Source organism: Macaca nemestrina, chromosome 11, assembly GCF_043159975.1.
Source record: "Macaca nemestrina isolate mMacNem1 chromosome 11, mMacNem.hap1, whole genome shotgun sequence".
NCBI classification, from domain to species: Eukaryota; Metazoa; Chordata; class Mammalia; order Primates; family Cercopithecidae; genus Macaca; species Macaca nemestrina.
Window position 1 is genome coordinate 99,171,727 of NC_092135.1, and position 26,190 is coordinate 99,197,916.

Here is a 26,190-nt window from a genome sequence, read left to right on the forward strand (position 1 = left end):
ATCAATGCTACAAAGACACGGGTTACAACTAAACTGGAGAACATGGCCAAAGAAGGGAACTGAAGTGTCCTGGCTCAGCCCTATTTAGGGCTGTTTAGCTCTGTTTAGGGCTGAGCCAAGTAGGGCTGAGTCAGAACACTTCCTCCTTTTTTTGTGAACAGTCTACCTACATTTCAGCTACAGGGGTGGCTTCACCCAGTCCGTAGGGAGGGAGGAGAGGGCTGGTCTATGACTTCAGTGCTGAGGTTTGGATCAAGGCAGAGGGAAACTTCCTCTTCCCAGACCCTTTGCAAGGAAGAATGGCATATTACTTGTCACCGACAGGGGTTATGATTACTAAATGGAGTCAGTATAAATGCTTTCCAATAAAGCACGTCCAGCGCTCGGGGTTTTAGTTTTGCATGTCCATGAAATGTCTGCCACCTCCCTCTTCTGAATGGTTGGAAACTGGGCATCTGTTCCTTTAAATAGGAAACATTTCTTGTTCGGGTGAGTCATCTCTGTTCTGCTTTAGGAGTAAAATTTACCCTGCAGTTCATTCTGCTGTGAAGTTTTCTCTTTCTCTCGGAGACCAGGTTCTGCCCTTCTGCTGGAGGGAAGTGTTTTCACAGGTTCTCCTCCTTTTATCTCTTGTGTTTTTTTTTCAAGCCTCCTGAATTTGCTAGTCAACTCAACAGGAAGTGAGGCGGTGGAGGGAGGCAGAAGAGCCAGGGTGGTTATTGAAAGTAAAAGAAACTTCTTCCTGGGAGCCTGTCCCACCCCCTTCCCCACTGAGCACGTGGAGTTAGGCAGGTTAGGGGGCTCAGAGACTGCGATGGTGCCAGGAAAGGGTGGAGCGGGTGAGTGCCTGTTGCCGAGGTGGCCTCTTCAACAGGAAACCACATATTTTTGTTTCTTGACTTGCTCTAGAAACAGGGCTGTGGGGGCGGGGAAGAAGCTTGGATCTGCCCTGCTGAGGACAACTCTGGGTGCTGCCTGGCCAGGTCTCCTGTGGGGTTTCTCTCTGAGCCGTTGCCTGTGATCTTGCTACTTTTTCACTCTGAGCAGTCTCCATTTCCTCTGCTGCCTTTTTGTCCTCCCAGCTTCCCTACTGCCTGGAATACAGATACACGGTCTCCCTCCTGTGAACCCGTTTGGAGAGTCCAGAAAACTTTATCAATCCACTTTTTTTTCTTTTTCATTTGGCTCTGGGGCCGAGGGTTAAGTTCTTTATTCTGTCGAATCACAATGCCCTGAGGTGCACAGCCCGCTTACCCCTCTTCCGTGTCATAAGGGTTTCCTTTTATGTCTCCACCCCCACCCCTGCCCTCCTGCCCTCTCTCTTGCTCCCCAAAGATAATTCTCTAATGTTTTGATGTGGATTCGTGAATTTATCTGTATCTTTGCAAAATGTATTTTTCTTTTGTATATGTACACTGTTTTTTAACTATGCCATCTCAGGCAAGTAAGTAATTCCTCTGTACCTCTGTTATCTCATTGTTAAATGGGATTAATAATGCCTTGAGAGGTGACTGTGAGGCTTGAAGGAGATAATACGCATACATCACTTACTACATGAGTTAGCATTTATTATCGCATATTAATACTATTGGCATTTTATTTTACTCATTCTGTTTCTATTTCTTTTTTATTTATTTATTTTTTGAGACAAGATCTTGCTTTGTCACCCAAGGCTGGAGTGCAGTGGTGCAATCATGGCTCACTGCAGCCTCGACATCTTGGGATCAAGCAATGTTCCCATCTCAGCCTTCAGATTAACTGGGACCACAGTCGTGTGCCACCACACCTGGCTAATTCAAAAATTTTTCTTCATAGAGATGGTGTCTCACTATGTTGCCCAGGCTGGTCTCAAACTCCTACGCTCAAGGGATCCTCCCGCCTTGGCCTCCCAAAGTGCTAGGATTACAGGCATGAGCCACTGTGGCCATCCAGGCATTGATGTTATCAGGCCACCTTGACCTAGCCCTCTCTGGTGAAGAGTCCTTTTCAGATACTTCATTCAGTCTTCTCAGCTATGAGTCCCTGCCCTCTGAAAGCTTATATTCTATTTGGGGAAAGACAAAAGGCAGTTTCAAAGAAGAGAGGTGCTTGATTTTCTTTTCCTACTTTTAACATCAGAAAACATTTCGTCTAACTCTCAGTATGAAGGCAATCTTTTGTTTACTGATCTGTCCCTAGAGCCCAACATGGTGAGGGCCCCAGGATTTGCCTCTTTGATAAGATGGTAAACCCATCTTGTGGCTGACTTCGTGGTGTCCCCAGCTACACTCATATACAAGGATCACCTTTGGTAAGATAGGGTTACCATCTTACCAAAGAGTTTTTGCATTTTAGAGGTTTTTCTTTTTAGATTTTTTTCATTTTAGAATTTTTTTATTTCAGAGTTTTTTTCTTTTTAGAGGTTTTTCATTTTAGAGTTTTTTCTTTTTTAGAGTTTTTTTTTTTTTTTTTTTTTAGAGTTTTTTAGGCGGCTGAGAGTGGAATCTGGTGACTTGGGGCCACAGAGATGCTCCTTGGCTAAACCAGGGGCTTTAGCTCTGAACGTTCACAGTCACCCTGAGAACCAAGATGAGGGCTCTGCGATGTCCAATCTCAAGACTTCTCTGAGGTGCTCCATCAAGATTCATTGAATGAAAAAATTAAAGTCTTAATGATGAACCCAGAAAAATCTTTAAATCCTAAATATGAAATGAAAGTGTTCTTAGTTACAATCCAGTCCAACGTCCTCATTTTGGAATGTGGAAATGAGGCCCCAAAGGTAAAATGGCCCATCATAGCCAGGGGCCAGTGCTCAGGTGGCCAGATGCCCCGCTCCACCCTGCAGGCAGTCTCTTGGACCATCAGGCCTTTTTCCTCCAGCTTTAGAAGCTTTAGAAGGTGCTCTGTTCACTCAGGGGCAAGTGGTAAGCGTTCCCTCCCCTCTAGTGTTTGTGACTTAGGAGTTTCGAAACAGGAAGTACAGCTGGCTGTGCCCTTCATCCTTCATTAGACGTTTGCTCTTGTCTTAGATGCTCAGATGGCAGTGGAGAGGCCTGTAACAAAGGTGTTACCATCGTGAGAGTAAGGTAAGGATTTGCCCCTTTGTTAAGGTCAGAGGGACCTTTTGGGAGAAGGCCTTTGATTCTGGGGTTTTTTAGGCTGCTGAGAGTGAGGTTGGGTGGCCCTGGGGCTATGGAGGTGATCCTCGTATGTGAGTGTGGATGGGAAACCATGAAGTTAGTGGAAGAGGTAGCAGTCCCTCTGAGAGCCTTGCCGAGGGCCGTGCAGTTTCCAGATCTTGAGGCCAGTCTGGCTTAGACTGATTAAGTGCTAGGAGTTTCTGAAATGCTGCCATTTACCTACTTGTATAAAGGCTTCATCCTGATCCCAGCTAAATTTGTGAAACAAAGAGTAGAAGCCAAAATTTAAATCTCAACTAACTTTGCTGCTACAGCTATCCTCCCACCAACACACATACCCACCAACATACACATTTGCCAACATAAACACACACACACATACACATACACACACCCATGTGGTCCTACTAATTCAATTATTTATGTTTTAAAGAAATTTAAAAAGGCTGGGCGCAGTGGCTCACACCTGTAATCCTAGCACTTTGGGAGGCCGAGGCGGGTGAATCACCTGAGGTCAGGAGTTTGAGACTAGCCTGACCAACATGGAGAAACCCTGTCTCTACTAAAAATACAAAATTAGCCGGATATGGTGGCGCAGGCCTGTAATCCCAGCTACTCGGGAGGCTGAGGCAGGAGAATTGCTTGAACCTGGGAGACAGAAGTTGTGGTGAGCCGAGATTGTGCCATTGCACTCCAGCCTGGGCAACAAGAGCAAAACTACGTCTCAAAAAAAAAAAAAAAAAAAAGAGAAAAGAAAGAGAAATTAAAAAGATACAGAACAGTTCAAAAAACAATATAATGGGAAGACTAGATGGACAAAATCGGAGACCTGCACTTGTGGGGTTAAGCATTTACGGGTGAAGTTGCAAGTTTCATTCTGTTTGACAATGATGGGATTATGTGTTTTGTTGAGGTTCGGACACCTTTGCTGGGTTGTTAGAACGCCGTGGCTGCAGTGCCCTGTTATGGACACCATGTGCATGCAGAATGGATGTCTGTTAGGTTCGGGGGCAGCCCACAGTGTGAGGCAGGCAGCCTGGACCCGAAGGAGTGGCAATACTACCTCCTGGTTAGGGGTTTGGGCCTGAGAGCGAGTGGCTTTCAGGTTCTCTCAAGCTTCGGATGAGATGCAGGTTTCTGTTTCTGACAGTGAATGCGTGTTTTGCTTTTTCCCTACCTGCGGGGTAGTTATCACTGCAAGAGCTAGGACGCTGCTAGAATATTACTGGAGTGATTGTGATGAGATGGAATGTATTTGCAGTTTAATTGTGGCATGTAATACAGTGGTAGAATGGGACTCTGGAATGAGATGCTGGGGCCTAGATTCTAGCACTTCCTTTGTGAGGCTCTGACCCCCTCTCTCCTATAGTGGATTTGTTAAGAACTTCTGTTTTTGTGGTTTTGTTGTTATATATATTTTTGAAATGTTATTCTCCAAAAATGTTATGATTTTATGTTTTTCTTCATGAGATTCTTTCACCGCCTTCCAGCTGCAAGTAGAATGGCGTCTAAATCTTTGCGATCTGTCTTTGAAGCCCTTGAGTGAGATACTTAAATCTGGCTGCGGCTCTCTCTCTTACTAGCTTATTTCCGAGCCGTGATTTTTCACAACAGAAAAATGGGGACAATAATGGTAGTTTCTTCAGAGGCTTTTAGTGAAATGAGGTTAAAAAATATTTTTATGTTTATGTGGATATATAGGTTATAAACATTTATATATCATTTATTTATATGATTATTATAAATACATATTTATATTTAAATATTTTGGGGCATAAATATATAAAATAATTATACTTATGTAATACAAATAGACTTATAATATACATTTACTATTTAGCAGAGATTATATAAAATATATGTATTACATGGCAAAATATTCAAATTTACATATGTTATAAATACATGTGGAAAAAAATTGGTCACACAAAATGTGACCAAAGAATTACTTCCAAATGGCAAGTTTTAAAGTAATTTTTATTTTCTTTTTATACTTCTTTGTACTTTCTCTATGAAACAAGTGTTACTTTTACTATTTTTAGGAACCAAAAAGACAAGTACATTATTTTAAAAATACTAGCTTAACAAAGCTGCTAGCCCATAAGCTAGTGCAGAACATCTAGGTCCCATAAAACAAGAACCGCCATGTGATGTCTCTCCCCGCGCAGTGCTGGATGGCCCGTTGTTAATGGTGTCGTAAACCCTTTGCCAGTGACTGTTTTCTAGGTACCGTGACTAGAGGGATGTGTAACTTAAGCAAAAAGCAAAAAACAGAAAAGGCTGACTATCATCCGACAGTGTATCCTGGAATACCGGGGCCAGGGAAGAAGCCATGTTAGCACTTTCCCTTCTTTTTTTTTTTTTTGAGACGGAGTCTTGCTCTGTCACCCAGGCTGGAGTGCAGTGGCCGGATCTCAGCTCACTGCAAGCTCCGCCTCCCGGGTTTACGCCGTTCTCCTGCCTCAGCCTCCCAAGTAGCTGGGACTACAGGCGCCCGCCACCTCGCCCGGCTAGTTTTTTTGTATTTTTTAGTAGAGACGGGGTTTCACCGTGTTAGCCGGGATCGTCTCTCGATCTCCTGGCCTCGTGATCCGCCCGTCTCGGCCTCCCAAAGTGCTGGGATTACAGGCTTGAGCCACCGCGCCCGGCCAGCACTTTCCCTTCTAAATATCAGTTATGATTGGATGGGGAAACCACTTAAAAAGCATTGCCACGTTGTTGGAGAGGTAATGAAATGAGTGAGATGAGGTGGCTATGGAGGACGGAGCTATGCGCCAATCTTATTATATCCAAATTCATGTCATCTCAGCCTTGGATTGTATTGATTTTTATTATATACTGTCAGAAAATGCTATTGAATATGTAACAAGAGACTCAAAAAGGTTTATTCCTTTTGACCCAATACTACTACTTTTAGGAAATTATTCTAAGAAAATAATTAGAGGTATACTTAAAGATTTGCATTTCGAGGTCATCCTAAATGTAATCAGAAACTGGCTATGTAAATTGTCACCCATCTCTAAGATTAAATGCTTTACAGATATTAAAACCCATGCTGTAGAAGAAAAACTAAAGACATCAGGAAAGTACTTACAATATGAGATGTACCTATCAGTGGAAAAATCCACTTATACTACAGAAATATGATGTGTTCAAATATAAGGAAAAATGTGTATGCATAAAATATTTGGTAGGAAAGAGTAAAATATTATTGGGCATTTATCTTTGGATGGTGGAATTATACATAATTTTAATTTTCCTTTTTATCTTTTCTGTATTTTCTAAAATGACTACACTAAGTGTTTTTATCCTCAGAAAAAAATAATTGAGGGACGGGGGAAAGGAAGTCCTGCTTTCATTTGATTCTTTGACTGGTTTTATTCTGTAAGATGAGATTTCAATAGAGGTTAGAATGCATTAAAAATTTTAAAGACAGTTGAACTAAGGGCATTAAACAGGGTTAGATCTAGTTTAGATCTTTTCCAGCATATAAATAAGAATGGATCTTTAAAGATTTTTTTTTTTTTTTTTTTGAGACGGAGTCTCACTCTATCCCCCTTGCTGGAGTGCAGTGGCCGGATCTCAGCTCACTGCAAGCTCCGCCTCCCGGGTTCAGGCCATTCTCCTGCCTCAGCCTCCCGAGTAGCTGGGACTACAGGCGCCCGCCACCTCGCCCGGCTAGTTTTTTTGTATTTTTTAGTAGAGACGGGGTTTCACTGTGTTAGCCAGGATGGTCTCGATCTGCTGACCTCGTGATCCACCCGTCTCGGCCTCCCAAAGTGCTGGGATTACAGGCTTGAGCCACCGTGCCCGGCCAAAAGATTTTAACTAGGTATATTTTTGGAATAAGTAATACATGTACATGGTAAAAATTCAAACAGTACAAACTATGCAGCAAGGTATGGGAAGTAAAGCAACTCTCACTGTCACCTCCACCCATCGGCCTTCCCACACTGCACGGCCACGTCTGTATGTCATTCTGCTTTTCTTTAACATTACTGAAGGAACTTCCTGTGTGTTTTTTGTTAGAGCTCTTCTGTGAATACACAAAATATGTACTGATCAATACATTATGTAGGTCACACATGCTCAACCACACTGATCTTCCTATTCTCTCTAGTAGCCAAATAGAGTTCCCTGGAATATGATTAATAGCTTACCTAAATCTTCTAATACTGATAAACAGTTGTTTCTGCTCTTTTGTTATTTCAAGGAATGCTACCATGAATCGCCTTGTATATGGTTTTGAGTATACTTATGTCTAAGTGAATGTAGGAAGAACTCTTGGAAGTTAAATTGTGGGCCAAAGTTGGTGTGAATTTTATATTTTGACGGAGATGGCTAAATGACCCACCTGTTTTTTTGTTTTGTTTTGGTTTTGCTTTTGCTCTTTTTTTTTTTTTTTTTAAGAGTTGGGGTCTTGCTACCTGGGGTCTTGCCCAGGGTAGACCTGAACTCCTGGGCCACGTTGGTTTATTTTACTGCATTCCCAGTGCCTAGAGCAACAATTGACATGTACCAGCAGTATCTATTGGAAATTCTGACACCTTGAGGAAGTGCCAGCGTCACAGCCGGGCTTGATCTAAGCTCTTAACCACAGCACTGCTGCCCTCCCCCACAGTGACTGTCGCCCTTGTTAGGGGAGCCATGCCTCAGTCTTGTTCCTATGAAGAATGGAGCACAAACACCACTCCGAGGGTTTTTTTTTGTTTTTTTTTTTTTACTATGGACAGGGGCCGTCAGAGCAGGGAAGGTGGTGGAGCCTGGGGCTCAAGGGAAAACCCCTAATGTCAGGTCGCTGGCATGATAATTATCTGGAGTTTGCTGAAACACGGCCCTCTCCTTTAGAAACATTGTGTGAAAATACCACATAACCTGACTTAGAGACTGTGTAGGTTGAAAGGGCTGTCGGGGTGACTGGTTCAGTTTCCAGTCTTGAGTTCCTGACCAACTGTAGGCACTGGTCCTTGGGCCCTTCGGGGACCTCGCTGCCCCATGTCCTCCTTCCACTGTTGTTTCAATCAGACCCCATCACTCCCGCCCTCCAGCACTGAAATGCCTCCTCCTAATAGGTCCCAGTAGGTCCCCTCCTCTGCCTCCAAGTCTTCCAGTCTATCCTTTGCACTTTAAATGTTAATCCCAACTGGGTGACATCATTCCCATTTTCACAGTCCTTTCTTAGTTCCTCATCACCTCCAGGACAAAGCCTAAACCGCTTGCCCCATGGTAATGAGGCCCCTTTGTGACATGGTACCTGGCTAGAGCGTCATCCCTTTGTCCCATCACTCTCCATCCCAGACCCTTTGTAGTTACTTTATTGAGCTCCTAGTGCCTGCCTGAATGGACTTGAAAGTTCTTACCTCCATCTTTTACATTAATTGTTTCCTGTAAGAATTGTGCTTTCTCACATTCTCCCCAGAACCCCTTCCCCACAGGAAGCCCTTCTCCCAGGCTCAGTTAAGGCTTCTTCCTCTACATCCCTACTACACTCTGGTCACAACCCTCTAACCATTGGCTTGTTTGTTTGTTTGTTTGTTTGTTTTTTTGTGAGACGGAGTCTTGCTCTGTCACCCAGGCTGGAGTGCGGTGGTGCGATCTCCGCTCACTGCAATCTCCACCTCCCGGGTTCAAGCGATTCTCCTACCCCAGCCTCCCAAGTAGCTGGGATTATAGGCATGAGCCACCATACCTGGCTAATTTTGTATTTTTTTAGTAGAGATAAGTTTTCTCCATGTTGGTCAGGCTGGTCTCTAACTCCCAATCTCAGATGATCCGCCCACCTTGGCCTCCCAAAGTGTTGCGATTACAGGCATGAGCCACCGTGCCCAGCCCATTGGCTTGTTTGTATATCTACCTTCCTAAACAGTAAGAGGGAACTTGTCTGCTGTTCTTTTTCTCTCTTCTGTGCTCACAGCACAATGACCAGTATCTAGTAGATGCAGTAGCCTTTGATGAACAAGCCAGCAAATGGCACTTTTCTTCCTTATCTGAACATACCATTATATTTTGACTTAGATTATATTCTGCTGCCTTTTGAAGAGATGGACTTCAACAGAAATCTTTATGATATTGGGGAACAACTGGACAGTGAAGAGCTGGCCTCCCTCAAGTTCCTGAGCCTGGACTGCATCCCACAAAGGAAGCAAGAACCCATCAAAGATGCCTTGATGTTATTCCAGAGACTCCAGGAAAAGAGAATGTTGGAGGAAAACAATCTGTCCTTCCTGAAGGAGCTGCTCTTCCGAATTAATAGACTGGATTTGCTCACTACTTACCTAAACACTAGAAAGGAGGAGATGGAAAGGGAACTTCAGGCACCAGGCAGGGCTCAGATTTCTGCCTACAGGTGGGTAGAAACTCCCAGTGTGGGGACTGGGAGGTGTGGGTTGAATGGACAACTTCTGTGGGCAGGGCTGACTGGGGCTTGTCTTTGTGGTACCCTGCCTATGGAGCCTGGGAGCCCAGCTATGCTACAATTCTAAGCTTCTACAGACAGACAGTGGTGCCTTGGGTGGTCCTGCAAAAGGCTCTAAAACTTAGCTTCTCCCCACCCTAGAGAGAGTGGGTAAACAAAGGCGTGAGAGAGAAACCACATTCAGTATCACTTGGGAGGCTTTGGGAAGATGTCCCACTGGAGCTAGATTAAGAAATTTAGGGGCCTTATGTATAATTCTGTAAAAATGCTAAGACCATAAAATACAAATTTATTTTTCAAAGTGAAACATTACTTAGAGGTATGCTGAAGTTATAATAGAGTTTTTCTAAATGTTCTCATTTTTTTCCTCTCTTATCTTGGTGCCTCTTGATATCCAGATTGTGTGCTTACTTTGTCCATACATTGAGTAAAGCATCACGGCTTCCCACCTTGAAATCCCCCTCCCATCTGCTTGTGGATGGCTATGGAAATTTTCAATGAGATTTAAGGGTTTTTTGCCACACTTAAAGACTCGAATGACAAAGTTCATTACAGAGCTGTAAGCCGCTGGCCTGGCACATACCGCTAGGCAGTCCCCACCAAGGCTGTCCAGCTCCTGTGAGCCTGGCTGTATGACAATTCTAAGCTTTATAGGACGACAGTGGCACCTTGGGTCATCTTGCCAAAGGCTGTACAACTCAGCTTCTCCCCACCCTAGGGAGAGTGGGTAACCAAAGGTGTGAGAGAGAAACCCCATTCAGTTACAACTTCATGATGCTGTGACAAGACTTTAAAAACAGAAACACATTGTCACCTACTCTCTTTCAACATCTCCTATTATCGGACACTACTTAAACCAATTTTAGCTTTGCTTTCAGGAAGCTTCTACTGAAGCTTTCGCTCTGGGCCCATTTCATTGTCTCTGTTTGCTTGTCGATAACTATGGCATGTGAGATGGAAAGGGTTCACAGCCAGGGCTGACAGCTGCTGCCCTCTGATGGCCCAGCCCATGAACGCCCTGGTCTTTCTATTCTCAGAGACTGTTTTTTGTTTTGAGGCTTGACTACTTTTTGTTTTGTTTTGTTTTTGAGATGGAGTCTCGCTCCGTCACCCAGGCTAGAGTGCAGTGGCATGATCTCGGCTCACTGCAACCTCTACCTCCAGGGTTCAAGTGATTCTCCTGCCTCAGCCTCCTGAGTAGCTGGGATTACAAGTGCGTGCCACCATGCCCAGCTAATTTTTGTATTTTTAGCAGAGACGGAGTTTCACCATGTTGGCCAGGCTGGTCTCAAACTCCTGACTTTGTCATCCACCTGTCTTGACCTCTCAAAGTGCTGGAATTATAGGCGTGAGCCACCGCGCCCAGCCAAGGCTTGACTATTTTGATTTTAAATGACAAAAGAGATATTCTGGGCCAGGCAAGGTGGCTCATGCCTGTAATCCCAGCACTTTGGGAGGCTGAGGCGAGTGGATCACCTGAGGTCAGGAGTTCAAGACTAGCCTGGCCAACATGGTGAAACCCTATCTCTACTAAAAATACAAAAATTAGTTGGGTATGGTGGCTCACGCCTGTAATCCCAGCTACTTGGGGGGCTGAGGCAGGAGAATCACTTGAATCCAGGAGGCAGAGGTTGCAGTGAGCTGAGATCGTGCCATTGCACTCCAGCCTGGGCAACAAGAGTGAAACTCTGTCTCAAAAAAAAACAAAACAGGCCGGGCGCGGTGGCTCAAGCCTGTAATCCCAGCACTTTGGGAGGCCGAGACGGGCGGATCACGAGGTCAGGAGATCGAGACTATCCTGGCTAACATGGTGAAACCCTGTCTCTACTAAAAAATACAAAAAACTAGCCGGGCGAAGTGGCGGGCGCCTGTGGTCCCAGCTACTCGGGAGGCTGAGGCAGGAGAATGGCGTGAACCCGGGAGGCGGAGCTTGCAGTGAGCTGAGATGCGGCCACTGCACTCCAGCCTGGGCGACAGAGCCAGACTCAGTCTCAAAAAAAAAAAAAACAAAAAAAAAAACAAAAAACAAAACAAAGCAAAAAAACAAAAAAAAGAGATATTCTGGGTGTGTAAGTTTCCTAGGGCTGCGGTAGCAAAGTAACACAAACTAGCACGTTTAAAACAGTTTTTAAAATTTATTCTCATAGTTCTGGAGGCCTAAGTCAGAAATCAAGATGTCAACAGGGTTGGTTCCTTTTAAGAGGCTCCAAGGAAGAATCTGTTTCACACCTTTCCCTGCTTCTGGTGGGTGCAGGAATCCTCGGTGCTCCCTGTTTGTACATGCAGCACAGCAGTCTCTGCCTATGTTCCCTTCTCTGTGTCTAAATCTCCTTCTTATAAGGAGACAGTCACTGGATTAGGAATTAGGGCCCACCCTAATCCAATGTGGCCTTATCTTTTTGTACGTGTGTGTGAGACAGTGTCTCACTACATCACCCAAGCTGGAGTGCAGTGGCACGATCTTGGCTCACTGCAACCTCTGCCTCCTGGGTTCAAGCAATCTTCCCACCTCAGCCTCCCAAGTAGCTGAGACTACAGGCACCCGCCACCATGTCTGGCTGATTTTTGTATTTTTTGTAGAGATGGGGTTTCGAAATGTTGCCCAGGCTAGTCTTGAACTCCTGGGCTTATGCGATCTGCCCACCTCGGCCTCCCAAGTTCTGGGATTACAGGCGTGAGCAACTGCGCCTGGCCAGCGTGACCTCATCTTAATGAAATTTTATCTGCAAATGTCCTGTGTCCAAATAAGGTCACATTCTCATATTCCAGTTAGACATGAATTTTGAGGAAGAAGGGAGAACACTATTCAACCAGTACACTAGATAGCTCTGGTTTACTAGAATTGTGAAGTCTTTATAAGGAACTTATTCATTAAGGCACCAGTTAGTCCTAAAAACCCACAGCCCCAGAACTAGGAAAGCCAAGGGGGTCTCATCCTGTGCCCAACATCTTGGTCCTTTGAAGGTTCCACTTCTGCCGCATGAGCTGGGCTGAAGCAAACACCCAGTGCCAGACATAGTCTGTACCTTTCTGGTGGAGGATTGATCATCTACTAATAAGGCAGGATCTGTCTGTTAAAATCTTTCATGTATTGGCTTAGAGATAAAAGGGTCAGTGCAATCCTGACTTACTGCTTGTTCATTATCATTGAATACTAGCCAGGAGCTAATAAATATGCTAGGGTGGCCACTTACCATTATAAGAAAACACTAGACATTTTATTTTCCAGTTATAATTGCTACCTATAAAATAAGTATCTTATAAACTATTCAGGTTCATTATTAAACAATGATGGTACAAGAAAGCCTGTAGGCTTCAATAATGAGGAAAGCAAAAGAGTAAATACCTTGTAATAAAGGCGAAAGAGTCAGAATAGCTTTTTGGATTAGATCCAATTTTGGCCAAACCGAAAGCTTTAGATAAACCCTTTTAGGGTAGAGAGTCCACGAGAAGGAGGATAAGGTAGATGGTAATACTGAGTAATTTCTGTTTCTATGCCATTTTTATTTTCAGAATTTTAATTTTCTAATTAAATTTTCAAGTCAACATGTTTTGTATTAAAATTATTTTCCTTTACACCATAGTGTTGAAAGGTTTGCTGACTTCTAAAACATTCTTGTGTTCACCTATTTGGCAAGCATATTCCAAGAGCCTAAATGTCCCAGCCTAAATGTGCCTATCACATACATGTGATAGGCATAGATTAGGAAATAGTAATACCTATCACTCATTGAACACTTAGTGTGTTGCCAAAGATTGGTTTAAGTGCTTCACATAAACTTATTTGTGTAACCCTCGACACCCTCCTATGATGTGGTTATGGATAATTATCTTCAGTCTATGGGCGAGGAAAAAATGTGTAACATGTCTGAAGTTAATGCTACTCAAAGATGGTGGAATCAAGGCTCCAACACCAATAGCCGGGGTCCTCTGCATGCAAACATTGCACCTCATAACCCTCTGGGTTTATGAAAATAAAAAGGGTACAGACCTGGCCATTAGGGGACTTGAACAGTTTCTAAACAGACAATTATTTTTTGTTTTTATTTTTAGTGTGATGGCATGATCACAGCTCACTGCAGCCTCAACCTCCTGGGCTCAAATGATCCTCTCACCTCAGCCTCTGGAGTAGCTGGGACCACAGGTGCATGCCACCACACCCGGCTAATTTTTAAATATTTTTGGTAGAGAGGGGGTCTTGCTATGTTGCCCAGGCTGGTCTCAAACCCCTGGGCTCAAGTGATCCTCCTCCTGCCTTGGCCTCCTAATGCGCTGGAATTAGAGGCATGAACCACTGCACCAGGCCAACAGACAATTATGTGTGTTATCCTTTTGGGGTTCCTAAGTCGTAGTGGAGTGAATGCAGCTTTGCGGATGCCCAGGCAATACTTGAGCTGATTGTTCGTGGATGGGCGTCTGCAGATAGACAAGGGACGGGGTGTAGGGGCACGGCGGAAAGGGGTGAGGGCAGGGCAGCTGGGTGTGTTTGGGGCTTCAGGTCCTTTAGTGTTTGCAGTCTGGTCTGTGATGGCGATGTATTCAGAGACTTTGTATTCCAGAACCAAATGCTTGACCTTCTTACTGAAGATAATGACTGGGAGAATACTGACCGGTTTTGATTAGGAAAGTCATGAGCCACTGTGCATTTTGAAAAGCATAATTTCCAAAAGGCAAAGCTTTTTGCTATTGCAACAAAATCTTGATTTTATAGGAAAAAAAAAAAAGCAAGATTTACTTAACTGAAATAAACTGAAAGAAAAGTTGATAGAACTTTAAATTGTTAAGGGTGGGAAAGTCGGGGAAGAGCCAGCAGACTTCTGTGTCACAACCTCTTTCCAAGGACTCAACTCATAAACCACGCCGTTAACTGGCTTCACGTGGAAGGGAGGCCTTTGGAATCAAGCCCACTGTCACTCCATATATCAAATGGGAAATTATTTGGGAAAAGGTTTCTAAAGTGTCTCCATTTCCCACCACAGGGTCATGCTCTATCAGATTTCAGAAGAGGTGGGCAGATCAGAATTGAGGTCTTTTAAGTTTCTTCTGCAAGAGGAGATCTCCAAATGCAAACTGGATGATGACATGGTAAGACCTGGTATCTTACTGAGATTTAGTCGTGAGACTTGGTTAGCCAGGGGGCATTTCTGAGACCAAAGAGAGGGGGTATTTTGGTAAAAGCAACCTGGATTCTCACTTTTTGACCAGAAGAAGAAAGTTGTCAGCACGAGTGTTACAGATGTGATTCCTCTATACTGAAGTGCTGCTCATGTTAATTACCGGGAGCAAGGCGGAGTCAGGGGCCGGGAGAAGGAGGCTGGTTGTGCAGATGCAGCCCAGCCTGAGACCCGGCAGAGCTGGGAAAGACAGCGGGGAGTCTGAGGCATTTCCTCCACTTCCGCAGTCCCCGAAACGACCTGGGACCTGGAACTCTGTGTGTATATTGTGTTTGTGTGTGGTGTGTCTGTGTTTTGTGTCTCTGTGTGTTGTGTGTCTCTGTGTGTGTTTTGCATGTCTGTGTGTTGTATGTGCATCTCTGTGTCTGTGCGTGCCTTTCTCTGTGTACAGTGTGTGTCTGTATTTGTGTGTGATATGTGTATCTCCGTGTGTCTCTGTATAAGTGGTATGTGTGTCTGTGTATCTCTGTGTCTGTGTGTGTGTGTTCTCTTGTGGTATGTGTCTGTGTGTGTGTTGTGTAGTGTGTATTGTATTTATGCCTCTATGTGTGTATCACTGAGTATAGTCTGTGTGTGTTGTGTGTATCTGTGTGTGTATGTGCATGTGTGTATGTATGTGTCTGTGTGTCTGTATGTACTCAGGTCTGGAGAGGCAATGCTGGGGGTGAGGCCGTCCCCAGGGCATCACCATGGTGACTGGGCTGCTCAGGCTGTTTTACAGTCCTCAAGTAATGCATTCGCAGGAGATTTGAGCACAGGCCCTGGGGACTGGGTGACATCTGACATGGCTTCTCCTTTATCCTCTCATTTCTGTCTTTCTGGGCCAGAAAACATGGAATCGCTTCCCTAGTAGCCTGCTGGCTGTGAGAGACCAGCAGAAGCTGTCAGAAACTTGGGAAGCAAGGGCAGGTCCTTGGTTGGAGAAAGTGGAAGTTAAAAAAAAAAAAAAATCTAATCTAAAAACCAGTAGGGCTCAATCCAGATTCCCAACTTTATTTCTCTTCCTCTTAGAACCTGCTGGATATTTTCGTAGAGATGGAGAAGAGGGTCATCCTGGGAGAAGGCAAGTTGGACATCCTGAAGAGAGTCTGTGCCCAAGTCAACAAGAGCCTGCTGAAGATAATCAATGACTATGAAGAATTCAGCAGAGGTAGAAACGACCTGACAGCCGGGAATTGGCAAAACCTACTCTAAAATTGAAACTGACAAATCTGTCCATGTCACAGTTGTTTCTAATCAAATATTGTTGGGGGTTTCCTCTTTTAATTCAGAGAGAACAAGGAGCCTTGAAGGAAGTCCTGAGGAAGGTTCAAATGGTAATGCTTGGAGATACATTTTCAAGATTTAGTTAATTTACTCTCTGGTACCTGCGTGTGTCCTCCCCACAGCCTTCTACCACATGCACGTCCTAATGTGCCTGCTCTACTTTTTTTTTTTTTTTGAGACAGAGTCTTACTTTGTTGCCCAGGCTGGAGAGCAGTGGCACCATCTTGGCTCACTGCAACCTCCACCTCCTGGGTTCAAGCAATTCTCCTGCCTCAGCCTCCTGAGAAGCTGGAATTACAGGCGAGCACCACTACGCCCAGCTAATTTTGTGTTTTTATTAGAGATGGGGTTTCACCATGTTGGCCTGGCTGGTCTCAAACTCCTGACCTCAGGTGATCTGCCCACCTTGGCCTCCCAAAGTGCTGGGATTACAGGCGTGAGCCACTGCGCTCGGCCGCACCTGCTCTCCTAAGACCTGCAGCCCAGGCTGGCAAGTTTGAAACAGGTGCAGAGTGAGTCAGTCATAAGTAATTTAACATCATTTTTTCTATGTGACTTTTTTTTTCTCCTTGATGTGCTGCTCATGTTATTCCTTGATGTGCTGCTCATGTTATGCACTGAGTAGCTGGATTTAAATTATGTTTCATAATTTCCTTGGTTAAGTCACTTCTTCTGTCAACACCTTCTACACTAAACAACTCCTTTCAACTTCCTTTCACTTTTTCTACCTGGGTAAGCGAGGCTGAATCAAGAGAGAGAACTCTCAATGATCTCCTCCGAAATTTTGATTAATCAAATATTCTTTTGTTGTTGTTGTTGTTTTGAGACAGTGTCTCACTTTGTCCCCCAGGCTGGAATGCAGTGGCGCAATCTTGGCTCACCACAGCCTCTACCTCCTGGACTCAAACGATCCTCTTGCCTCAACCCCCTGAGTAGCTGGGACCACAGCACAAGCCACCATGCCTGGCTAATTTTTGTATTCTTGTAGAGATGGGGTTTCGCTGTGTTGCCCAGGCTGGTCTTAAACTCCTGAACTCAAGCCATCCGGCTACCTCCCAAAGTGCTGGGACTATAGGCAATTAATAAAGTATTCTTTCTGATTAGAAAAATTATATATACTCATTGAAGATGATTTTAAATTCAGATAAATTTTTATAAGTCCAAGAACGCCATCGCTCCATTAATATTGGTTATATTTTTATTGTATTTTTACCTTGGCTCTTTGTGGTGTGTGTGTATAAAATACATTTTGGATCATTCAAATGTATTTTAAAGATTAATGTCCACGCAGGCTGTCCTTCCCTTTCCTCCCTGCCTGCTGAGCCCAAGCTTTACTCCTTAAGAATACTTTAAGGAGTAAAGTACTAAATCATTAATTCATCCTAAGCTAGTGGCTTTATTAATGAGTATCTCACAAATACCACAAAAATTCAACCTGGCCATGTGGAGCAATATAAATTATGGCATTTCTTGGTATGTTTTTCTCTTTGGCGAGGAGACAATTTGATCTTATATTTCCAGAAGCATGTTAATTGCCCTGCTTGCAGAATCTCTCTGGGTTGAAAGGAGATTATATTTATGGCCGTCTGTGAATTTTCATTTCATTTCATTTATTTATTTGAGACAGAGTCTCACTCTGTCGCCCAGGCTGGAGTGCAGTGGTGGTGTGATCTCAGCTCACTGCAACCTCCACCTCCCGAGTTCAAGTGATTCTCCTGCCTCAGCCTCCTGAGCAGCTGGGACTACAGGTGCCTACCACCATGCCCGGCTAATTTTTTTTGTATTTTTAGTAGAGACAGGGTTTCACCATGTTGGCCAGGCTGGTCTCAAACTCCTGATCTCAAGTTATCTTCCCATCTTGGCCTCCCAAAGTGCTGGGATTACAGGCGTGAGCCACTGTGCCCAGCTTGAATTTTCATCTGAAAAAAGACCTTATGTTGTTCTATGTGCTACATATTTCATTACCAGTGTACCTTTCCTGCCATGTCTCATTCTACACATGTCTCTCTGTTATTTGCAGGGGAGGAGTTGTGTGGGCTAATGACAATCTCGGACTCTCCAAGAGAACAGGATAGTGAATCACAGGTAGATGGAAACCTCCAAATCCTTTTTCTTTTTACATTACAGATTCTAGTTACTTAATTTGTTAGCTTTTTTTTTTTTTTTAAGCTGCCAGATAAACCGATAAGAGGCAAAAACTTACTGAAAATTTTGAGAACTGTAGAAAAAATTCACATAAAAACAGTTAAAAATATGACTTAATTTTTAAAACGTGACTCCTTCAGTTTTCTATGCATTCAAATTTTATTTTAAGACCCAAGATGAAGATACTGGAATAGTTGGAAGGTGGAGGGGGTAAGAAGCCTCCTACCAAATCTTCTAGCAGCCGTGCCAGCCTGGATGGGGGAGTGGTTTGGAGAGTCTAGCAGGAATGGAAAAAGCAAAGCCTTTTCGTTTGACTTAACATTTCAAAAATGCTTCTCCTTTGTGATTAGGTGTAAGCAGCAAACTCTCATAACCTAGCCATCTTTGTGTTTTCATCTCAGTGAACCAGCAGAAACATGTACTTTTTAGGCATCATAACTTCTCTTTATGTAACCAACCATCCACCAAATACATCCCGACTTATTAGCCCATTTGCTCGTCCTCATGGTAAGAAGAAGAGGAAATCCTGAATATCTGAAGTAGGCTTGGGAGAGCCTGGTATGGGCTTCTGAGAAAATTACCAGACCTCTTTCATCTGAAAGTCAAGGATTAACCCAAGTAATGTGGTACTTTCTAAGCAATATAGCATGCTGCAAGCATTGTCCCCACTGAACAGCTAAAAACACTGTCTTAGTATCTTAGTAAATCTTAGTATCTTTTTCCTTTTTTAATGTTTTATTGAGACAGGGGTCTTGCTACGTTGCCAAGCCAGGTCTCGAACTCCTGGCCTCAAGCAGGTCTCCTGCCTTGGCCTCCCAAAGTCTGGGATTATAGGTTCTAGCCACCATGCCTGGTCAAATCTTAGTGTCTTAATATCTCAGTAAATACACTTAATATGCTTAATAAATACTTAGCACACTTAATAATAAATAATACAAACTTAACACATTTGGTACAAACTTAATCAAATATTTAATATCTTAGAGTTAATATATTAAGATAACAGGTTACTTGCCCAAAGTCATAAGGTGAAGTAGAGGCAGGAACTGGGCTTCCTAGCCTGGAGCCCTTTTCTCTACCTCAAGGGGCTACGTGAACCTCCAACTAAATGCTGAGTATCTCAGCACTGAAACAGCCCTAGGAGAATGAATAGGACACAGGGCCATCCCTGGCAGGTACTGTCAGATACTACAATTTGGATACCATAACCTACAGTGTAGCCAGGACCTGCCTGACCAGCCTGTCTCTTCCCAGCAGCCACCGTGGTCCTGAGAGCTGGGTTAAGCCATCACCTTTAAAATCCTGGGACCACACTGTGCAATGCATGAATGGGAGACCCTCGACTGTTAGCCACGAAGCACAGATGAGTTCAGTAGACAGCCAAGAGAATCACAAGGTTATGGCGTGGGGGCAACCAAAGACATTCATTGAGTAACTCTTGATTGAGCTCTCGTAAGTTAATACACCGTAGTCCCTGGCACAGATGTTATCGACCTCAAGGAGTTTTCTGTATAGTATGGGAAGCAGAAATGAGAACAAACAATAATACAATATGATGACAACAATATTAACATATGTGCAAAGTGCTCAGGAGGCCCAGGTATTGGGAAACTGACTTTACAATGATGGGGCAGAAGTCTGAGGGGTCCTGTGTGAAGGAAATAGGTAGAAACTAGTTCTTCAAGGAAACGACCCCAAGTTGGGGTGGTGCAATGGAAAGCAAGTCCTCTTACTAGGGAGTTGTTTGTTTACATCTCTAGTGTTTGACCCACAGAGTCAGCTCCTGGGTTGGGTTTTTGTTTTCCAGACTTTGGACAAAGTTTACCAAATGAAAAGCAAACCTCGGGGATACTGTCTGATCATCAACAATTACGATTTTACGAAAGCACGGGAGAAAGTGCCCAAACTTCACAGCATTAGGGACAGGAATGGAACACACTTGGATGCAGGTACAGTAGAACCCAAAAGAGAAAAGTGAAATATTTCTTATGCCTATTTTTTTTTTAAATCAAAAGGCAGAGAACAAAAGCTATACCAAAAGAGTCATGTTTCAAGAAAATGGATTTAAACATATTTCCCTGTGGAGGTAAAGAACATTCTTATACATTTGTCAGTTTCCTGCTTTTTAAAAAATTAATCTTTTAAATAGAAGCAATGTATGTATAAATATGAAATATCAAATCTTACTAAAAGACACAATGAAAAGCAGTAATAAGCTTTGTTTTTAATTCAGCTAACTGCATAGTGCTTCTGTGGAATGCATTAAGCGATGAAACTGCCGTGGTATCAAAGCTCTTATAGAGGCTGCATTTTTACAGGTTGGGCTGTTAAGTGCAGCAGAAATTGTGGGTTCTTAACAGAAACAGCATTTTCAAGTATTAAATATTAAGCTGGTTAGCAGTTCTTTTACTCAGCCTATTTAAGCTAAGATCAAGAAGCTATAAGTTAAATGAAAAAACAATTTGTAGTATGTGAATATAAAAAGTGACTACAACAAAAAATAAAAATCATCCATCACCATTGAGATATTAATAATTTTGATTTGATCAAAGAACTTTTGAAAATAGTGTTCATCAGGCATAACATCAATTATTGATTTGTTTTGTAAATGGAGGTAAGTTTAGAAAATTAATGTAGACTGATTATAATCATCAGGACTCTGTAATGGTCCCTAGTAACATTTTTTTTTTTTTTTTTTTTTTTTTTTTTGAGACAGAGTCTCACTCTGTTGCCCAGGCTGGAGTGCAGTGGTGCTATCTCGGCTCACTGCAGCCTCCACTTCCCCAGTTCAAGTGATTCTCCTGCCTCAGCCTCCCAAGTAGCTGGGACTACAGGCACATACCACCATACCCGGCTAATTTTTGTATTTTTGGTAGAGATGGGGTTTTGCCATATTGGCCAGGCTGGTCTTGAACTCCTGACCTCAAGTGATCCTCCTGCCTCGGCCTCCCAAAGTGCTGGGATTACAGGTGTGAGCCACTACACCTGGCCCATGTTAACATTTGATTTGTTTATTTAAGCAAATCTAAGCCTTTAAAAAGGCACAGAGATTAAGTGCATTGATGACATCATTCGTCATTATGTGCTTGGTGTTGAAAAAAACATTTCGAGCCCTTGATTTGTATTATTTTAAAATTAAAACATTTCTATTAAAATAACACTTGCTTCTATTTCTGGCAGTTCATTTTCTTATAACTGGCCCATGATTGACTAGTCTCTGGTAGGCATTCGAGTCTGTGTGTCCTGCTTTTTCTATTCCTGTTCTTATGTTTTATGCTAAATGAGTAAACGTAGGAGACCCCACTGCAGAAGTCATTTCTCCTGAGAGACTCCCTTCTGTCCTGCTTCAGTGCCTTGACACTCGCTTTACAGTCATTTTTTAAATCAACATTCCACATTTCCAAAGGATCAGAACTTTTTCACAGAACCAACACACTGTATTAGTCTTGCCAAAGTGCTTCCAAATCAACAATTGCATTTCCGTTTTTGTTTGTTCTATTCCTAATGCTAAACTGACTTTTTTTGTTTTAGACAGAGTCTCACTCTATTGCCCAGGCTGGAGTACAATACCATGATCTTGGCTCACCACAACCTCTGCCTCCCAGGTTCAAGCAATTCTCCTGCCTCAGTCTGCCAAGTAGCTGGGATTATAGGCATGTGCACCACACCCACACCCAGTTAATTGTATTCAGTAGAGATGGGTTTTACCATGTTGGTCAGGCTGGTCTCAAACTCCTGACCTCAGGTGATCCACTCGCCTTGGCCTCCCAAGGTGCTGGGATTATAGGTGTGAGCCACTGCACCTGGCCGAGACTGTCTTTTGACTGATGGCTTATGTTTAGCTCTGATGTGCTGACAGGGACAAAATGCTGGAGAAGGAATAAAAAAGGAATAATCCAGCAAGGATCAAGAGAACGGGAATGGAGACGATAGCTAATGAAAGGTTTCCAACAATTTGGGGGAGTTGAAACAAAAGAGTAGAGGTAATCGACTTAACAGAGAAAGCTACAACCTAACTGATTACAGAGGGGAACACAGAAAAGAGGCAAGCCTATTTACCCCACAGAATCCTGGAAAAATTCAGCAATTGGAGGTACAAAGTGTAGGTGAGGCAATGAGCAGAAAACAGGAAGATTCTTTAAAGCCTATACAATCCTCAGATTCATACCTCCCTCTCATAGAGGCAGCAACTGTTCTTATTCTACCATCATAAGGAACAGGAAGTTTGTTTTCTCATAAAATTGAACCAGAGAAACTCTACACTTGGGTGTACCAGGCCCAGCAAAGGAAGCAATGAAGCATTTTACTGAACACAGAGAGACTGAAGAAAACCTACTGGTGGCGTGGAGTCAGATCTCTAAAGCAACTTGGTTCCAAGAACACTGGCAGCAGATACAGATTGACCTCTGGAGCAGCTGAAAGCTCTAGCTAAAATGCATAGAGATGATGACATCTGGAGGTTTCCTAATGCAATGATCAGGTCTCCAACCATCATCTTGCTATGAAGTCCATCAGTGAACAAACCACATCCACAAACACAGAGCTTTCAGTTGACTTTTTAATGGACTAATTAGTCAATTTATGAATGGACAACCAAAGGTCAGCAGGCGTTTGAAGAAAGCCTCTAATACAAAAGAGAGGCAGCTGGGTACGGTGGCTCACGCCTGTAATCCCAGCACTTTGGGAGGCCGAGGCAGGCGAATCGCCTGAGGTCAGGAGTTCAAGACCAGCCTGACCAACATGGTGAAACCCCATCTCTAATAAAAATACAAAAATTAGCCGGGTGTGATGGCAGGTGCCTGTAATCCCAGCTACTACAGAGGCTGAGGCAAAAGAATTGCTTGAACCTGGGAGGCGGAGGTTGCAGTGAGCCGAGATTGCACCACTGCACTCCAGCCTGGGTGATAGAGCAAGACTCTGTCTCAAATAAATAAATAAATAAATAAATAAATAAATAAATAAATAAGAGGCAATGAGAACAACAAGAAAAACATGAAACAATATGAATGAAACAAAGACAATGTTGAGAAAAAAGCAAGCTTTTTTTATTGCTTAATATTGGTATTTAATGTTCTTAGAGAGTTAAAGTTCCATAAAAGAACAAGATGTTATGAAACAGGGACAGAACAAGAAAGACTCCTTGAAAATTAAAAATATGAGCACCAAAATGAAAAATTCAATAAAGTAGAAGACAAAGTCTCAGAAAGTAGTATAAAAAGACAAAAATAGAAAATAGGAGCAAAAGATAAGAAAATTTGAAGCTGAATCAAGGATGTCCAATTTTTGACAATAAGAGTTCCAGAAAGAAAGGACAGAGAAAAAAGAAATGGAACTTTCCAAGAACGAAATGACACAATCTCCAGATTGAAAGGGTATAATGGATTAAGAATCACTTCCAAACATATCATACCCTAGAAGCTTCTGGAAAGAGAAAAAAGTAAGCCAAATATGTGAAGTATCAGGAATGAAAAGGTCTTCTCTCTAGCAACACTGAAAGCTAAGATTGTGAAGAAAAGCGTTCGGAATTCTGAGGAAAAATGCTTTTGGAAATAGAACTCTATGAAGTAAAGACTCATACAAGGGGTCAAAAAATGTACTCCTCGTGGTGTGCTCCAGCAAAGGAAACTAATAAGAAAGAGGAAGTCATCGATGGAGGAAACAGATAATCTACTATGGAAGAGACAGAGAGATGTCCCAGGAGAAGATAAATTCATCTGGCCTACAGAACAGCCAGTTGGTATTACAGCAGAAGGATGCAGTGCTCTGGATGGGAAGTTTTCCAGGAAGAAATAAAAATGAGTCAGACAAGTAGCCTGAAAATGTTGAAAGATTTTGGCCAGATCCATTAGAGCACTTGGAGAAAAAATAGTGTTAAGCATATAGGAAACAAAGCAGATGAAAAAAATAATACAATTACTAATTCCAGGAAAGGCAAAAAGGTTAATAAGGAAACATAATGAAAGAACATTATGTTTACATAGTCTTAATAATAGAAATATTACTATGGGCCGGAGGTGGTGGCTCATGCCTACAATCCCAGCACTTTGGGAGGCCATGGTGGGTGGGTCACTTGAGGCTAGGAGTTCGTGACCAGCCTGGCCAACACAGTGAAACCCTGTCTCCACTAAAAATACAAAAATCAGCTGGGTATGGTGGTGCGTGCCTGTAGTCCCATCTACTCGGGAGGCTGAGGCAGGAGAATTGCTTGAACCTGGGAGGCAGAAGTTGCAGTGAGCTGAGATTGTGCCACTGCACTCTAGCCTGGGTGACAGAGTGAGATCTTTTCTAAAAAAAAAAAAAATTAAAAAAAATATTACTATGGATTCAACCAAAATTCTAAATAATTGTGTAAGAGCACCAAATGCTTATTCTCCATAATAAGAACTCAATGCGAAAGTCTAAAATTTATAAATGAGTAATTAGCAGTGTACCCAAATTCATTACAAAATGGAGGTTAATGTGAAAAAAGAGTGGTTAAAAACTGAAAGTGGTTGCCTTCATGGAATGTGACTAGGTAATAGTGAGGGATAGAGAGGGGATAACCTATTGTAAAAGGTCTTTTAGTTCTATTTTATTAATTCATGTATTTTATTTTGCTAAACATAAATAATTTTGAGAAGGTTTAGGATAAAATAAGTTGGATCTTCTATTCAAAAATTGTTTTGTTTTTCCTGATTATGTAAATAATATAGTCATTTTAAAAATTGGTTCAGTAGTAAGCCTAAATGATAACTTACTCATCTTGTAAACTAGTTTAGTAGAGAAAACAGACCAACAGTAACTCTCTGCTTTCTCATTTGCCCCAGGGTTTGAGAATGTTTTTAGCTGGTGGCAATAAATATTCGAAGCCTGCAGAATCCAGCTACAAACATAGAGGGTTTTGCTCTTGAATTTCTGGTTCAAATCCTTTATTTATTTATTTATTTATTTATTATTTTACTTTAAGTTCTAGGGTACATGTGCACAACGTGCAGGTTTCTTACATATGTATACATGTGCCATGTTGGTGTGCTGCACCCATTAACTCGTCATTTACATTAGGTATATCTCCTAATGCTATCCCTTCCCCCTCCCCAACCCCACAACAGGCCCCGGTGTGCGATGTTCCCCTTCCTGTGTCCAAGTGTTCTCATTGTTCAATTCCCACCTATGAGTGAGAACATGCAGTGTTTGGTTTTCTGTCCTTGTGATAGTTTGCTGAGAATGATGGTTTCCAGCTTCATCCATGTCCCTACAAAGGACATGAACTCATCCTTTTTTATGGCTGCATAGTATTCCATGGTGTATATGTGCCACATTTTCTTAATCCAATCTATCATCGATGGACATTTCTTATCTATCAATGTTATGCCCACTGTGCTCTCCAGCTCTGGTCTGTGAATTACTGTGGTATAACGTGACTGTTCAAATTTCACTTTTCAGAGGCTTTGACCGCGACCTTTGAAGAGCTTCATTTTGAGATCCAGCACCACAATGACTGCACAGTAGAGAAAATCTATAAGATTTTGAAAACCTACCAACTCATGGACCACAGTAACAAGGATTGCTTCATCTGCTGTATCCTCTCCCATGGAGACAAGGGCATCATCTATGGCACTGATGGACAGGAGGCCCCCATCTATGAGCTGACATCTCAGTTCACTGGTTTGAAGTGCCCTTCCCTTGCTGGAAAACCCAAAGTGTTTTTTATTCAGGCTTGTCAGGGGGATAACTACCAGAAAGGTATACCTGTTGAGACTGATTCAGAGGAGCAACCCTATTTGGAAATGGATTTATCATCACCTCAAACGAGATATATCCCGGATGAGGCTGACTTTCTGCTGGGGATGGCCACTGTGAATAACTGTGTTTCCTACCGAAACCCTGCAGAGGGAACCTGGTACATCCAGTCACTTTGCCAGAGCCTGAGAGAACGATGTCCTCGGTAAGTTTTGCCTACTCAGCCCACCTCACTGTTACACTACCTTCCCCTCCTACTCCATCACCACTACTATCTACTCACATTCAGAGACTATTAGAAAGTGATATGTGGTTTAGATGACATCAACAGGTCAGAGAACTGTGCAAGGGG

General features: G+C 42.8%; 1 protein-coding gene across 7 annotated transcripts in view; it reads left to right on the forward strand.

The window, feature by feature from the left end:
* The window catches only part of LOC105468105 (caspase 8), a 59,620-nt gene that overhangs the window by 32,256 nt on the left and 1,174 nt on the right, over positions 1-26,190 (forward strand). For 2 of the 7 annotated variants that reach the window (XM_071073178.1, XM_071073177.1), the window contains exons 3-9: positions 9,135-9,465; positions 14,514-14,619; positions 15,720-15,858; positions 15,980-16,024; positions 17,995-18,059; positions 19,927-20,068; positions 25,542-26,043. In XM_071073178.1, the coding sequence (XP_070929279.1) occupies positions 9,161-9,465; positions 14,514-14,619; positions 15,720-15,858; positions 15,980-16,024; positions 17,995-18,059; positions 19,927-20,068; positions 25,542-26,043 (1,304 nt within the window). In that variant the 5' untranslated portion in view covers positions 9,135-9,160. Of the gene's footprint in view, positions 1-681; positions 840-2,946; positions 3,066-9,134; positions 9,466-14,513; positions 14,620-15,719; positions 15,859-15,979; positions 16,025-17,994; positions 18,060-19,926; positions 20,206-25,541; positions 26,044-26,190 lie in introns of those variants that run through there. The other 5 variants (XM_071073176.1, XM_071073179.1, XR_011609982.1 and 2 more) reach the window with 5 other exon arrangements.